Source organism: Hyperoodon ampullatus, assembly GCF_949752795.1.
Source record: "Hyperoodon ampullatus genome assembly, chromosome: 12".
NCBI lineage: Eukaryota > Metazoa > Chordata > Mammalia > Artiodactyla > Ziphiidae > Hyperoodon > Hyperoodon ampullatus.
Genome location: NC_136925.1, coordinates 46,291,220 through 46,308,518, shown reverse-complemented (window position 1 = coordinate 46,308,518; position 17,299 = coordinate 46,291,220). Strand labels below are relative to the sequence as shown.

The 17,299-nt window shown below is 35.4% G+C and overlaps 1 protein-coding gene across 2 annotated transcripts in view; it reads right to left on the bottom strand.

Moving 5' to 3' along the window:
• KPNA5 (karyopherin subunit alpha 5) overlaps positions 1 to 16,293 on the bottom strand; it is a gene marked incomplete at both ends in the record, with an annotated part of 39,278 nt that extends 22,985 nt beyond the window's left edge. The window contains 6 exons of one of the 2 annotated variants that reach the window (XM_079716340.1): positions 1,976 to 2,107; positions 4,319 to 4,413; positions 9,651 to 9,750; positions 9,864 to 9,965; positions 11,345 to 11,478; positions 16,245 to 16,293. In XM_079716340.1, the coding sequence (XP_079572466.1) occupies positions 1,976 to 2,107; positions 4,319 to 4,413; positions 9,651 to 9,750; positions 9,864 to 9,965; positions 11,345 to 11,473 (558 nt within the window). Of the gene's footprint in view, positions 1 to 148; positions 196 to 1,975; positions 2,108 to 4,318; positions 4,414 to 9,650; positions 9,751 to 9,863; positions 9,966 to 11,344; positions 11,479 to 16,244 lie in introns of those variants that run through there. The other variant, XM_079716339.1, reaches the window with a different exon arrangement.
• Between the last annotated feature and the right edge of the window lie 1,006 nt (positions 16,294 to 17,299).

Sequence of the window (17,299 nt, the reverse complement as noted above, 5' to 3'; positions counted from 1 at the left end):
TTCAGATTCAACCAACCTCAGACTGCACAGTACTGTAGTACGTATTTATTACAAAAAATCCATGTGTAAGTGAACCGCGCAGTTCAAACCTGTTGTTGTTCAAGGGTCAACTGTATATCTATATTTAGTGAATCTTCCAATTCCCTATGCTAGAGGTTTGCTCCTATGCCAAGGAATCCACTCACTGGGAAGGGACTGACTTGTAAAAGAAAAAAGGAAGGACAGACAAAGCATAGAAAAGGAAGGCAAAGCTAATGTGAGAATTGGCTTGAATTGATGCTTGAAAATAAGTTTAGAGTTAGTCCAGCTTAAATAAATGATAGTAAAAGATTATTCAAATATTAAATTTCAATTAGATGAGAAATTACACAAATGCAAATGATCATTATATTCTCATTTCAAGCTTTTCATATAAGCATGAAAGTAGACATTAAGTTACTTTTTCAATTGGGAAAATTTTATTTTAACATCTAAAATATGCGTTAATATTTTTAACATCTACTCTAGACCTACACTTATTGTCTATTTTTTTAAGAAAAAAAATTTTTTTTTTTTTTTTTTGCGGTAAGCGGGCCTATCACTGCTGTAGCCTCTCCCGTTGCGGAGCACAGGCTCCGGACGCGCAGGCCCAGCGGCCATGGCTCACAGGCCCAGCCGCTCCGCAGCATGTGGGATCCTCCCAGACCGGGGCACGAACCCGCGTCCTCTGCATCGGCAGGCGGACTCTCAACCACTGTGCCACCAGGGAAGCCCAGAAAATTTTTTTTAAGTGATGACATTTTGCAACCTGTGAAGTATTTTGTTGGTGGGGATATAAATTCGTTAACATTTTTGGAAGTCTACTTTGAAATATATAATAAGAACTTAACAATTTTTTCTTTGACTGAGTAAAGTCATTTTTCCCTAATGAAATAATCGAGGTACATATATATGTCAAGACATATTAATATCAAGACCGATATATAATGATGTTCATCACAATATTATTAACACTAATAAGCTAGAAATAACTCAAATGTACAACTATTGAGGAACAGATAAATTATGGTACCTACCTGAATGGATAATGAGTAATCAGTAAAATTTTCTTGGAAGAATAATTAATGCCATATGCAAAGGCTCTCAATACTAGTGTTAAGTGGGAAAAAAATATACACATAAAAATAAAAATATAGGGCCTCCCTGGTGGCGCAGTGGTTGAGAGTCCGCCTGCCGATGCAGGGGATACGGGTTCGTGCCCCGGTCTGGGAGGATCCCATATGCCGCGGAGCGGCTGGGCCCGTGAGCCATGGCTGCTGAGCCTGTGCATCCGGAGCCTGTGCTCCGCAACGGGAGAGGCCACAACAGTGAGAGGCCCGCGTACCACAAAAAAAAAAATAAAAAAAAAATAAAAAAAAAATAAAAATAAAAATATAAACAAACAGATGGAATGGTAGAGAGATCTACAGATCAATTTGCATGAAAATGATCCAAAACGAAAATATAAAAACATTTGACTTTCTCTGGATGGAACAAATTATATGTGATTAAATTTTCCCTGTTACAACAACTATGAGAAAGTTTAATCTAAAATGGTTCATTCAAAATAATGTGATATATTAAAAAGAAACAATGAAATAATCTACATACATGCAAAGAACAAGGAATCAGACTGGCCCAGGTTTAAAACCTGGTTCAGCCACTCACTGTGACTTTGGGTAAATTACTAACTTTTCTGGGTCTCAGTATGCTCTTTTATAAATGGGAATAGTAATTCCCAATAGCTGAGATGCCATCTTTACAAAACCCAGGATTATGCCTAAGACAGTTCATTCTTCCTTCCTTCTAATTTGACAGTAAATAGAAATTATTGTATTCTAATAAATGTAATGCACAGGCGACTTGGTAAAACTGAATTTCAAACCATAATCGCAAATGGTACTTTCAAGAGAAAGTTAAAATCTAGTAGATATAATAGGTCAAATTAGAAACTTACCTGTTCTTGAACATCTTCATGCTCTGAATTAAGAAGTTTGATAAAAATTGGAACAGCCCCAGTTTCAATCACTACTTTGGTATGTAGAAAAGTTCCAGATGCTATATTAGTTAATGCCCATGCAGCTTCAAACTAAGGAAAAATAAAAGTAGAATAAATGAAAGCACCCAAAAAATGTCAGAAAGGAGAAGAAAGGAAGAAGAGAGGGAGTAAAGACTTAGCTGAACAAGTCGGAGAGAAAGACTGACTTACGATTAATAAGATTTAATGTGAAATCAGATTTGATAGGTAAAAATGCTTTATTTTAAAAAAAGGACTCTTCAATCTGGAAAAATAAGAACTGAGAAGAATATAATAAAAATTTACAAAAAAAAAAAAAAAAAAAAAAAATTTACAAATCATGAGCAATAAATGAACACATCTGAATTTATAATTCATAAAACTCCTAATGTTTACAATTAGGGAGCCAGGTATTCTAAAGCAAGCAGTGTAAAAATAAATGAGACACTACTTAATAGAGTAATAGTATATCTATGGAACTTAGACTCATAAAAGGTATTTTTGTTTCCCTAGGCATCATCTAGTCCTACCCTCCTCACTTAAGAAATAAGAAAATTATAAGTCCAGACATTTAGGTGATTTGTTCAAGGTCAAAGAGTTCATTATTAGCAGATATCTTTTAAAACATGTGCAGGCCAAACAAAATTTGTTTGTGGGTCAATCTGGCATGTAGGCCCCCAGTTTGAGGCCTCTCTATTAGATCAATGTTTCGAACTAGCATATTTCATATGAACTTGGATAATATGGCACAGCATATAGCTGCCCCAAGAGCATACTGCTGAATTTCATTAGGTTTCAAGTATAATGATTAATAAACACTCAAATCCCCAATATTCTTCTTGAATACTGTATGCTCTCTGCACATGTTATTCTCACAACCTGAAATTAATTTTCCTTTTTTCAGCCTGTTAAACTCTCATTCACCCTCAAGACTAGCCATGCGACACTACTAAACCAAAAAAAACCCAGATAAGTTGCCATGTTCTCTGTGCTCCCAAAGCACTCTGTATATTGTTTTGTTAGCACTAACTGTACTATGGTATCACAGGTCTGTTTATGCGTTTGTCTCCCCCAACAGAGTGAAGAATTTCTGCAAAAAGGGACAATATCTTACTCAATTTTTTAACTACAATGCCTTATACAATGTATTGCTTAAACTAACACTCAATTTTATTCATTCATATTCACACACTTCTTCTTTCAATCACTTAGAATTAAAGAGCCAAATAATAAACTAGTTATCAGGAGGCTTAGGTTTTAGTCTGGACTCAGAGCTTATGAATAAGGCAAATGGACTAGATCATGATCTCCAGTCCTTTCAGCACTATCACCTAAAGACTCTGAACACTAATTGACAATAAGACTATACTATGGATAAAAGGGTCTTTTCCTCAGACACCCTTGTTGTAAACATTCTCAACAATTTTTCAGCATAAAGCTCATGATGGTTAATAGTCACAGGTTCAACACATTCCTTTGCTTATACCTAGATGTGAGGACCTTTCCCAAATTACTCAGATAAGTGGAACACAATTCTAAGTTGTAATTTCAACAACTATTACTCAAATACTAGTAAAAGTCCTCCATGACCAACAAGAGCATTGAGAAATTAGATGTAGGTCTTGTGCAATTCCTGATAGATATAATTCCACCCTGTACACTTACTTAAGAATATTTATAGCAATGAAAGTCAGGAAGAACAATCTTAAACAGTAAAATACCTGCAAACTTCGGTAATTTACTATTAGTAGCCAATTATTTGGAAGACATCTTAAAATTTTCACTATAGTATAACTGAGAAGCAATGCTCTTTAGGACAAACTTAACTTTGGTCACATTTTAAGTAGATTATAATGATTCATTCTTTTTTCAAAAAGAGAACTAATCCATCAGATAAAAATGTTTTAAGAGGTACATGAGTTTATACTAAAAAGTTACAACTTTAGTTAGCTAAGAGCCAAAAAAAATTTAACCATTAAATTAACATTTTGGTTTATGGTTTTCTAAAACAAAAGTTATTAAAGGTTGACAACTACAAAATTTTTCTTAACATTAGGAATGATTTTATATATTTTTCCCAAAATTGTTTAATTAAATAACAGTTCCTAGAAAAAATTAGCATTGCAACCTTGACCAAGGCAAGACAGGTAGCACCACCTTTAATTGCCAAGTATTTACTGAATGCTTACAATATACTCAGTACTGTAGAAGCTGCTTTCACTAGACACATTAATCCTATGTCATTTCTGGAAAAAGATTAAGAAAGTAAACTACAGAACTCACTTGTAATGTACAATTTTCATTTCTTTCAAGAAATTTCACAAATCTCTGCACAACTCCTGGTTTCTGTAAAACTTGATCAATTGGTGGATTAGGTTCTGAAAATTAAAAAATAATTAAGTTATTACATAGACACAAAAACACAATGATCTGGCCCCTATGCCAATTAACAGGGCACATAAAATAACTCTTTCCTAGGTTTCACTGATCCAGTTTAAAACCCTTAGCTGGATGTAGCTGAAGAAAATAAACGTTCTCATAATTGCAATGTTTACTGCAAAAAAAAAACAAAAGCAAATTGTTTTTCATTACCATAATGATAAGAAAATTTTAAAATATTTCCTATACAAATATTTATAATTCATAAATTGAATGCTATTTAGGAGGTCACCTTCACAATATGGGAATATTTCAGTCCAATACTCAAAATACCAATAGAAGGATAATGTGTCTTCTAATTCTTCATAACCATACTCCAATTTCCAGGGATGTCTCTTTCACTATTAACCATGAATTGCCTAATGTCTTTCAGCTAGATAGGTTCTATTTTGTCAGGGTATTATTTATTATTTACAAAAATGCTATTGAACTACCTAGAATTCTTTTTTTTTTTTTTTTTGCGGTACGCGGGCCTCTCACTGTTGTGGCCTCTCCCGTTGCAGAGCACAGGCTCCAGACGCGCAGGCTCAGCGGCCATGGCTCACGGGCCCAGCCGCTCTGCGGCATGTGGGATCCTCCCGGACCGGGGCACGAACCCGTGTCCCCTGCATTGGCAGGCGGACTCTCAACCAATGCGCCACCAGAAAAGCCCCTACCTAGAATTCTTGATAAATTCTCATGAAATGCTGAGGACTTTTGAGAATCATAAAATCTCTAAGAAATTTTAAAACAAAGACATGTAAATTGAAAACAAAGATATGTTAATTGAAAACAAAGATATTTCTGGGACTTCCCTGGCAGTCCAGAGGTTAAGACTCTGTGCTTCCAATGCAGGGGGCACATGTTCGATCCCTGGTCGGGGAACTAAGATCCCACATGCCGCGGGGCACAGCCAAAACAAAACAAAGATATTTCAGCTCCCAATAATATAAGTACCAAGAATTCTTTCTCCTCCCTTGGCTTCAGCAACAAGTACACTCTCGTGGTTCTCCAGGAACTTCTTCACTGTTGTTCCTTTGGGTTAGTTTTCTCCGTTATCTATTCTCCTCCTAGAAAATTTATTTTTAGGAAATCCCCTCCTAGAAAATCTATTTCTATTTTATTTCTATTTTGCTAATTCAGTTATCACTTATCATTCACAAATCTAACCCCCGTAAATTCTTCTTTCCTAGATTCTGTCCCACATTTTTAAGTGCTTATGGTTACATTTTCCCCCCACAGCTTCTTTAAAATGTAGCATAAACAAAACCAAACTCATAACATCACTATGCTTATTCCTTCCCCTTGCCCTGTACCCACCACACAAATTTGTCTGAGCTATCTGTCCGCCTGGTTACATGAGAGAAATCTCATTTCCACTTTTGACTCTTCCTTTTCTTAATTCCTGTTTGAGTATGTTACTGATCATAAATAATGTTTAATCAGTAGAATTAATAAATGAATGATAACCATAAAAGATCTACAAATCCTGCTTGTTTGATATAGAAAAACCTTATTATTAAGTTTTAAGTCAGTTTAAATCTTAGAAATCGTGTTCTAGGGCTTCCCTGGTGGCGCAGTGGTTGAGAGTCCACCTGTCGATGCAGGGGACGTGGGTTCGTGCCCCAGTCCGGGAAGATCCCACATGCCATTGAGCGGCTGGGCCCGTGAGCCATGGCCGCTGAGCCTGTGCGTCCGGAGCCTGTGCTCTGCAACGGGAGAGGCCCCAACAGTGAGAGGCCCGCATACCGCCAAAAAAAAAAAAAGAAATCGTGTTCTCAACTGTTAAGAAAGATTTATTTAGGAATGGACTTCTTGGTAATTCCCTGGCGGTCCAGTGGTTAGGACTCCACGCTTCCGCTGCAGTGCACATGGGTTCCATTCCTGGTTCCATTCCATTCCATTTCAGGGAACTAAGATCCCACAAGCTGCATGGTGTGGCAAAAAAAAAAAAAAAAGAATGGACTTTTTTCTTCCTTTTCTTCTTTTTTCTACAAATCTGCTTTCTAACTTGCTCAAAAATTGGGAGATTTCTGCAAAATTAGTAAAGTTAAAACTATAAAGTTTTGTTTGGGTGTTCTAAATGAAAAGTCTGGATGCTTCAAAATGTAAATTCCAGACCATAGCTTAAACTGTTCTTATAGTTATAAAACATCAACAAGATAAAATAATATATATTATTAATGCCTTTATTCCCATCTTAAAAAAAAAAATCAAAACAAAATAATTAGATTGTGGGGGCTTCCCTGGTGGCGCAGTGGTTGAGAGTCCGCCTGCCGATGCAGGGGACACGGGTTCGTGCCCCGGTCTGGGAAGATCTCACGTGCCGTGGAGCGGCTGGGCCCGTGAGCCATGGCCGTTGAGCCTGCGCGTCCGGAGCCTGTGCTCCGCAACGGGGAGAGGCCACAACAGTGAGAGGCCCGCGTACCGCAAAAAAAAAAAAAAAAAAAAAAAAAAAAATAATTAGATTGTGGTTACCATCTTTACCTTCCAGTTTTTTCTCTTTTCCCAAAAGAAAATTCTAAATCTACTTTCCCCTTATTTTTGTACAGGACAAAATTTTGTCTTGCTCTTTTTGAGCAGAGAAGAAAGGGGAGGTTGAGAAACGGAAGTAAGCATAGAAAATTGGTTTTCTAGTTAGAGGGTTGGGAGAAGTGGGTATTGAGACTGTCGGTATTGAGACTACCTGAATATGTAGATAAAGAAATATAGACATAGATACATATATAGATTTAAGAACCCAAATATGACCTCTTCCTGGGGAATTACTTTACAGTTACTTTCATCTAAAAGAAAGCAATTAAAGTATGCTTGGATCATCAAGTAATCTAACAAGTATCATGAACTTTTAACTTTTACATTGATATTATACTGACAGAATAGCCTACCTTATCTTATAAAGGTGACGAACTATTACAGAGAAGACTTAGTCAATATGGCAATGTAAAACATAAGTAAAATAGAGGAATATCTGCTTCAGCACTGAAGACTAATCAAGAGTCATCCACAACAAAAAAGCCTTGGAGAAACAAAACTGGGATTGAACAAAAGAACAATTTGTGATTTACATCTATAAGAGTGGCCATGATAGGGAAGTAAATAACAGGTTCTAGCAAAAGGTCATTATCATGACTTAAACCAGAGGAGTTCTATTTCTATTTCAAGCTCCAGTTCTAGTTCTAGCTCCTTCCCCATATTTCCTACAGTGATGGACCAAGGAAAGTTATAGTAAATCTAATATTCTTCTAGACCTAAAATATTTGGCAGGAACTCACATCAATCAGCAAAAGAAAGTATCTATAATTCCTGACATATGCCCAACCTGGGCAAACATAATCCCACTACAAGAAACAGAAAAATCATTGAATCTATGAAAAAGATACTATATTTTAAAAGATACAGAACACCCTGAGGAATTAGGAATGAAGATAAAATCTTATGACTAAAGAATTCAATAATGGGGAAGTTGTGGTATAAAAACTGGTGGCAAACTCTAATATTCTTAAATACAATTAAATCTAAATTAATTGTTAATTGGTTATAACATAATACATATGCCAAAAAGAAATCTTAAAAGAGAATGTGGTAATGTAAAAATTATTGATGTGTTACTATGAATACATTTAACTTATTTTTTTAAATTAATGTTTTAATTTAAAAATATTAATCTGACTAAAAAAAAAATCCAAATTAAAAAAACAAAAGCTGTGGAATATGGTGAGGAAGAGGAAGCTACTCTTGATTTTATAGGGTCTCCTAACATTGCTAAGCTACTTTTGCTTGGAAGATAAGGGATGGAAAAGGAAAATTAAAGGTACTTATGAAAAAGAACTACAATAAGAAAGCAAAGGTAATAGCCTGTAATCTGTGCTGAACTGAACACAAGATTTCTTTTATTCCTCGTACGTTACTAAATTTTGTCTTTCAGGAAGATACGGCAGCTAGCCAAGGGCAATTTCAAAATCTTATCAGTTCATGTATACAGCTCAATATAATTAGAATTACTAATCCTATAAATTCCATGTATGAAAGACGAGATAGACTAAGGGTTAAATTTTTATTTAATAAGGAATTTTTATAAACTCAATATAAAATTGGATAAATAACATAAATAGGCAAATTATAAAGGTCAATAATAAAAAATATTCAACTTAGGTGCTCAAAAACTGCCACACTATAAGCACTATTATATAACCATCTTTTTCTTTTTAAAAGATAGTTGTGTTGGTAAGAATATAGTGAAATGAATATCTGCACAAACTAAAGATGGGAATGTAAATTAATACACTGTTTATTCCCTTTGACCCACAATTTCACTTTTACAAATTCATATTAAGGAAGCTTTAGGTATACAAGGATTTATGTAGCTTTGCTTATGAAAATCAAAAATTGGTGAATCACTTTGCTATATACCTGAAATTAACACAACATTGTAAATCAACTATACACCAATATAAAATACAAATTAAATTTTTAAAAGTTTGGAAAAAAATCTGATTGATTGATTATTCATTTTACAGTCATGCTCTGATGTTTTGCTGCCATTTTAAAAAGATGTCTGAGGGCTTCCCTGGTGGCACAGTGGTTAAGAATCCACCTGCCAATGCAGGGGACACGGGTTCAAGCCCTGGTCCAGGAAAATTCCACATGCCACGGAGTAACTAAGCCCACGCGCCACAACTACTGAAGCCCACTAACCAACAGCCTGTGCTCCACAATAAGAGAAGCCACCTCAGAGAGAAGCCCACACACCACAACGAAGAGTAGCCCCCTGCTCGCTGCAACCCAACACAGCCGAAAATAAATAAATAAAATTAAAAAAATTTGACCACAGATGTATGGGTTTATTTCTAGACTTTCAATTTAAAAAAATAAATAAAATAAAAAAATTTTAAAGTCTGAAAAATATTTCTACAAGAATTTAAAAATATGTTATTTCTAACTTTCTTTCTTGGCAATGGGACCAATTTGGGACTATATTTGCTTCTTTAGATCCTTTTATATTTGCAGATATTCTACAATCAACATACGTTACTTTGATAATGTTTAAAAAAGAGATGTTATTTAAAAATATATTTTAGAGAAAAATTAAGACCTACTGGCAAAGAAAGTGCCTTAAAATTAAAAAAATATAATAAATAAAACTGTACTACAAATTCTTGTAACATCAAATAAGCATACTGAAAATAATTCTTGCCTTTAGAAAGCAGCTTTCTAAATTTCTGTGTTGCTGTTAGTTGTTGATCAGCATTATTAGAAAAAATCATCTGAACCATATCTGTGGTAATAACTTCTTCCTAAAACACAGAAAATACAATTGTTATTTAAATATTCTGCATTAGCAATGCTGCTGTATCAGCTCTGTAATACTGTTGAAATATAATTTGAAATACGTTTTTGTAATATCTACCTCTGGAATGGGTACAGTGGAACTGATATCCGGATCCTGGATAGGATTTTCTAACATAGATTCATCATTTCTGGGCAAAGAGACATTTCGGCGTTTGAATAACTGTAATAAAGAGAAATAACTTAATATATTGAGCTTTCCATAAAATACTAAATTCCCATAGAATTATATTTTTCCTTTACTGAACAAAACAATAATTTTATTCAAAATTCTGAATATTTTAATATTTCTTAATCATCATACCATAACAAATTTATGAGAAGTTTTGGGGCTAAATTAGCTCTTGTCCTATAGACTGCTGCTTAATCTCAGGTCCAATGTCTAGTAGCATAAGCAGAGTACACATTTATATTTTACAGCACTTGGAAAACCACATATGCCTATACTAAATTATGAGATGTCTAAGAAGAAAATCTTAGTTGAAAAGCAAATCTGTTATATGAGTGAGATAATGTGGTATATTAACAGAGTTGGTATATTAGATTAACAAAGAATAGAGAGCAGCTCTCAGGAAAGAGGACCCTATGCTTATTAACTCAGGAGTGAATATAAAGAAAAAAAACAGAGGAGGAAAGAGACATGGTCAGGTCACTGAGAAAGATTTATAGGTACATCTCATAAATCAAAATTGATGAAAAAAATCTGGTATCACATACTTTTTGATAGCTAAATAAATTCTGCTGTTCCTCAGTCTGTACACAGTTCTCTTTCTATTTATTTATTCAAGAGATTTTTTTTTTTGAGTACCTACTGTAATATAGTAGAGACTATGTTAGCTACTACAAATAGGGGAACGACAAATAGTCATATTTCTATAACAGGCCTTTTTCTACTTTCTTCATTGCTAGTCCCTTTTACACATTAGTTTTAATTCATGTATGTGAGGACCATACCCTCCTAATTATTTATGAATACTTCTAAATTTAGGTATATCCTGGAATGAAAAATGTTGAGATGCATTCTTTTAATTTTTCTATTCCTTATGTCACATATGTAAAGTTCAAACAGAGAAGGCTAAGAGGTCTGCCTGATAGACTATAGGAGGAACAGTATGAATAGCATACGAAAACGATTATAATTAATTTAGGGGCAAGAGCTATGAAAATCATAAAGCAACAAATGAATACAATTAATGTTTTTTTAGGGGGCAAATTTTACAGTGACAAGTAGAAGTGATCTAAATAGGCTCAAGAGTAAAAATTTCTTAGCACTGGAGCAGAAATATTAATGTAAAAGGTTTATCAATGGAACAGAAAAGCCATTCTTGTCGGTGATTAAAAATAGCACAGGATTCTGATTCGTGAATTTGCTAATATTATTACTGGAGCCTAATAAATTAAAAAATATATTTACCCATAATCACTTTCCTAAAACATTTTTTTCATTTAAAATTATCTAAAGATCAGCAGCAATAATACTACTTCTAAACTCTTTATATAATGTTTTTATGTTAACACAATTAAATATTTTAAAACACCTACCTGTTCTTCCCTTTTTTGTTTTCGAAGCTGTATTCCTTCTTCTTCTCTTCGTCTACGCATCTCTTGGGGATTTAGGGCTTTATTCTTATAACTTTTCATTCTATAGTTATCTTTCCCTGGACTAGCCATGGCATCTTAAGATTAGGAGAGAAGAAAACAGATAGTGATAACTCTCAAAACAACACAAGATGTTTACTCTAGGGCAATTAAATTCAGGCTCATGGATTAAATAGACCAACAAAACCCATTCTGAAAATTATGTACAAAGAATACATTTCCTCACTGCCATATCAAAATTGGAGCAAAATGACCAAATATTTTAGAACTTAACTATCAAATAATAGATTTTGGTCTAAACACAAAGTCATTACCCTAATTTCACTGATTCTGAGATGCACTCCCCCATCCCTGGTATTTTAAAGTTTCTGTAAGTGAGATGCATCTTAAAATTACTGTCAGCCAGGAACTAATCATGAAATAGTTGGGTAAAAAACTTCTAAATTACAGCTTATGGAAAGATCAAGAAATAACCAGCAATGAATTGTCTTATTTTCAATAAAATATGGTATCAGGCTTCAGTAAGCACACCTCACATATTTATTGGGGTCTGTCTTCTTTCATTTACTTAAGGCACTGCCTAAAGAACTAAAGCCACACAGGTCATGACCTGAGTTATGACTGCCTTACCAGTTTTCAGTACTAGAGTATAATTAGTTCTTTTAAAATACTGAAATACTTCTATTTTATTTTTAAGTAGTTTTATTATAAATGTTTTTTAAAAATTAACATTTATATAAACATTTTTATAAGTATATTTAAAATATATATTTTATATAAATATAAAACTGTATATTTGAATATATATAATAGTTTTAGAAAAAGAATTATAAACACTTCTTAGTATTACATTAATATTTTGGTATTATTGGAAACAAATACAAAATTACTAATACTATAACCTATCCTGCATTTACACATTTAAAAAAAATCAGTCTAAAGCAGGGTTTCAATTTGAATTTAATATGAGAGATAATTAATGCCTATCTAGAATGTTATTCTGATAAATTCTGATGACATACCCATGTATAGCCAGAGAGAATGCTGTAATCAATTAGCACTTATGAAGTAAACAGTAGAGAAGGAGAGATGAGCATTTATATGCCATCCCTGATATAGAAGAGCTAGATTAATGAAATGGCAAATTACATTTTAAGTAGTAAAGTACACTAAAACATAAGCATTAAATCCTGCGAGAGCACAGAAGACACAGAAACTAACTGTGCCTTAGGGAGTTCTGAAAGATTTCCCAGTTATCCTGTCTTAAAGGATGAGCAAGAATTTGCCAGGGAAGAGGATGAAAGGGGAAAAGGAAGGGAACAAGTATTTCAGACAGAGGGAATATATGTAAACACAGAATTCATGAAGAAGCCTGGCATAAACATGGAACAGTAAGAAATCAAGTGTACCTGAACAAGAGGATGCATGGGAGAAGGGGCAGGAGATAAAGCTGGAAAAGTAGGTAAGAAAACATATGCTTCCTGCAATCGGGTTGAGAAATCTGGACTTGATCCCAAGGAATAGAATTAAAGAGATTAAAGTGAAGGTTGTTTCAAGCTTTGATGATAAAGACCTAAACTAAATTAGTAGCTGCGATGAAAAATATAGAAGACAGATTGATTCCAGAAACATTTCAGAAATTGATTCAATAAGAATTAGAGGCCAAATGAATGTAAGGAATATGCGGTAAGGAAGAAAAAGGAGTTGAGGATGACTCCATGGTTTTTAGTGTGAGCCATTTCAGTATAAGGACAAAATAACCCAAAATATGGAATACCGATAGAGGAACAGAGTGGTAGTTTTGTTTTCTTGCCTCCATGTTTTTGAGATGAAAATAATGAATTCAATTGTTTTACTTTTCATTTACATACAGCAAAAATCACTCTTTCAGAACTATGAATTTGACAAAATGCACAGGCATATAACCAACACAGTAAGATACAGAACAGCTTCATAACTCCCCCCAAAACTTCCTCACGCTGCTCCTATTAGTCCTTCTCCCACTCTTAAAACCTGACAACCACTGATTTGTTTTCTACTTCCATAGATCTGCCTTTTCCTATTTCCACATACATGAAATAATAACAGTATGTAGTCTTAATTGGCTTCTTTCATTTATCATAGTGCATCTATAAGTCATCCATGTTGTTGGCATGTATCAATAGATTATTCCTCCTTATAGTTGAGTAATATTCTATTGTACAGATATACCACAGTTTATCCATTCATTAACTGAAGGACATTTAGGTTGTTTCTAGTTTAGGGCAGTTACGAATAAATCTGTTATAAACATTCATGTACAGGTTTTTGTGTAAAAGTAAGTTTTCATTTCTCTCGGGTAAATACCTAGGAGTAGGATTGATGAATAATACGACAAGCGTATGCTTCCCATTTTATAAGAAACTGCCAAACTACAAAGTAACTATAACATTTTGCATTCCCATTAGCAACATATAAGAGTTCCTGTTACTCTGTATCCTGGCTATACACTTGGTATTGTTAGAATTTTGTTATTGTTAATTGTAGCCATTCTAATGGTATACAGTGACTTTTAATTTTAAATGTGTTAAATTTACAGTACATAGGGCACAAACAGAAGGTTTTTATTTATGGATGGTTAAAAATATGAGTCAAAACTCAGGAAAAGAGTGCTGAATGATAATCCAAGAGCATTAGAGCTATAAAAGAAAGATGCCCAAAGGAGAAATCTTAAGGATATTAACATTTCAGTGGAAAATGGAAAGAGCAAAGGAAACCAAAAATAAATAGGAGGATCAGAAGAAAATAAGAGTAATGAAAAAGAAGGGAATTCAAAAGATAAAGGAGTATTTCAGTTGTAGTAGCACTAAAAACAGGTCACCCAATTTGTTCATTCATTGATTTATCCAGCAAATTTAAGTGCCTACAATAAGCCAAGTACCATAGGAAGGAAGCAGTAGATTTGATAATTAGGTCACTGGTAAAGATATTGAGAGAAATTTCATTAGTGGTGGAGCTAAAGGTTGAATGGAATGGGCTGAGGACTTCACAAGGATTTAAAACTTTGTGCCTCTGAACTTTTATTATTAACTTTCTTAATAATAACAATGTTTAGCATTATTCTCTACTTCATATATAAAAATTCTGTCACAGTAATAAAAGCTTAGGCTCTTGGAAGGGAAAAACAGAGATAAGAGTTCATGACAGAGCAAACTGGGCTTCAACATTAGTTGCTGAATTATGTTCAACAGTATAAAATATCTTAGCAAAATGAAATGTTTGCAGCAATAAACCTCTTTAATATGCTTACCACCTATACATTAGGCATCTTCTAGGCCACTGGCCTCTTAACTTTTTGATCACATATCCTATGTACACAAAATACGTTTGGGAATTCCATGTACACAAAATACATTTGGGAATTCATCCTCAATATGTTTATTTATATACATGTATTACTAGCTTAATAAACTATCCCATTATAAATTCACAGATAGAAAATTTTTTTAAAAAACAGAGTAGTTTTAAAAGGTAAACAGACAGAAGTTCTAATATTTTGTCTCCACATCTGATTGAATCACCTTGTGCCTCCCAACACGCAGCAGACACTACTCCTTAATACCATCAGTCTAGGCAATGACATTAAAACCTTTCAATATAAATGTTAACCAAATAAAATCTAGCCCCAACAACTCATACATCATTTGTTCCTTTTTCTTCTGTAGTACTAACTTCTTTTTTTAATTTTTTATTTATTTATTTTTATTAGTTTCTGCTTTATAACAAAGTGAATCAGTCATACATATACATCTGTTCCCACACTTCTTGTCTCTTATTTAACATCCGCATCCTCACTGCAGTTGCTTCAAAGGGGATGTAAAGTTCAAGGAAAATGATCTTTAAAGGGGCCTCACCCAACGGGATTGTTTCTTTCTCTGGATTATAGCTTAAAAGACTACTGTACTTCAAAGGTTGCTGTCTCATACAAGTTATTTTAAATATAAGAAATGCTATTCAAACACTGTAAACACTGTAAAGTTGCCAGAGGAATTTTTTTTCAGTCATAAGTATATTTTTTCACTCTGCTCTTTGAAAAACTGCTTACGTTGGGCAACAACTGGAATCCGAACTTTTTCTAATATATATTAACGGAATTTCTTGTCTCCATAAAGCCTCCATTTCCAGGGGCTGGGGTGGCTGTTAGTAAGATTACAAGATCAGTACAAATGGGAAAGTGCACCAACCAGAAGATCTAAAGGACAAGAGGGAAAGTCACTTTATTACCAAGAGAGAAAGTCACTTTATTACAAAATAAATCACTGAATGTTGTAATTAAGAGACCTCAAATCAGAAGGCTTTAAAAAAATGTGTTAAAAAAGCCGAAGAGTTAATGCCCATGTCATATTCTTTTGAAGTATCACTATCCCGTTTAACAGCTTTCAACTCCTTTCATCTCTTATGCATTATCGAGGAGACACGATTAAATTTTCATCTTGGAAGTGAGCTGGCCGACTACTAGAGAGAAGCATCTAAGCCACGCTCGCCCGCGTCAGGACTGAGCCCTACCTGGCACCTGCATCCAGGTGGAGGGCAGCTCGTGGAGGTAGAGGGTGCGACCTAACATGTGTAGGCCCCTGGGACCGAACTTGCCTTATTCTGGACACGGTGAAACTTCTAATAAGCTGAGCCGCGGGACAGACTGCTGAGCCCCAGAAGTGACAGGCAACGTTTGACAAGACCATGTACCAAAAAAAGGAACTACCGAGAAACAGTGGAGCAGACTGGCGAGAGGATGAGATCCTCTGCCTGAAGCTCCTTCAGAGGACCAGCCCGGCTCTCGGAGAGGCTCAGTGCTCCCCGCGACTTCGCCTCCTCAAGAGAAAGGTCCGGCTGCCACGCCCCCGCCACCGCTCTCTCCCTCTGGGGAAGCTGAGAAAATCCCGGCTTGGCCTGGTACTGAACCCTTTGTAGGGGAAGGGGTAGATCAAAACAGTGGCCTCAGGAACTAGTAGCTCCCAAAGGGACCAAACCCGAGGCTCACCCAACCTGTCCAGTGTCACTCCTACTTACCTATTAATGTGGCACTATCCGGCGCTCTGACTTTCCAGTCCCCAGCTGCGGCGTCTGCTGCGGTAACAGCGGGGTCACCACTCCGCCCCTAGCGATGAGTCTAGAGACCAGGCTCGCAACTCAAGATGGCGGCTTCCTGCGCCCCTCACCCGAGACCCCAAGGCTCGCCTCCCAGAAGCCCTTGCACGCGGCGGCGGCGGCGGCGGTGGCGGCACTGACCAGCAGAGGGGGCGGAGAGAAACGGACGCCCCAGCGGCACCCACCGGTGGGGGAGCCGGCTTCTGCCCGGGCTCCGGGATTTTAACCCGGCGCGGTTGCTGTTGCAGGAGTGTGTCCTACTGCCCTAGTCCTCCGTGCCAGCTCTCAGTCTTTCATTCACTCATTCGTTGGTTTGCTCACCCATCCATCCATCCACCCATTCATTTGTTCATTTTACAACGTGGTATATTGATGGAGGGCATAATCTGTGCCAGGCATTGTTTGATATTGGAGGTACAACAGTGTACACAACGGATAAAAATCTTAACCTCATGGAGCTTTATTTCCTTCCTTCCTACATTCTCTGCTCATTTGTTTCAAGCGTTTCAGTTAGCTATTTATTTAAATTTTTGGATTCTGTAACATCTGTGGATTTTTTGACAAAAAAGTAGTCAGTGATATATGAAATAAATAACTCCAGATAAAGTACTCTAAATTATTATAACATATATATAGCCTTGTAATCCACAGCAGTATTGAAAACAGACTGTTTTCTACATGTAGTGTTAGGCACAGAATATGCAAGATAAATAACACGATTCCTTCCCCGAAGAAACTCCTGTTTTCCATCTCTTGTTCTTTTTGTTCTCT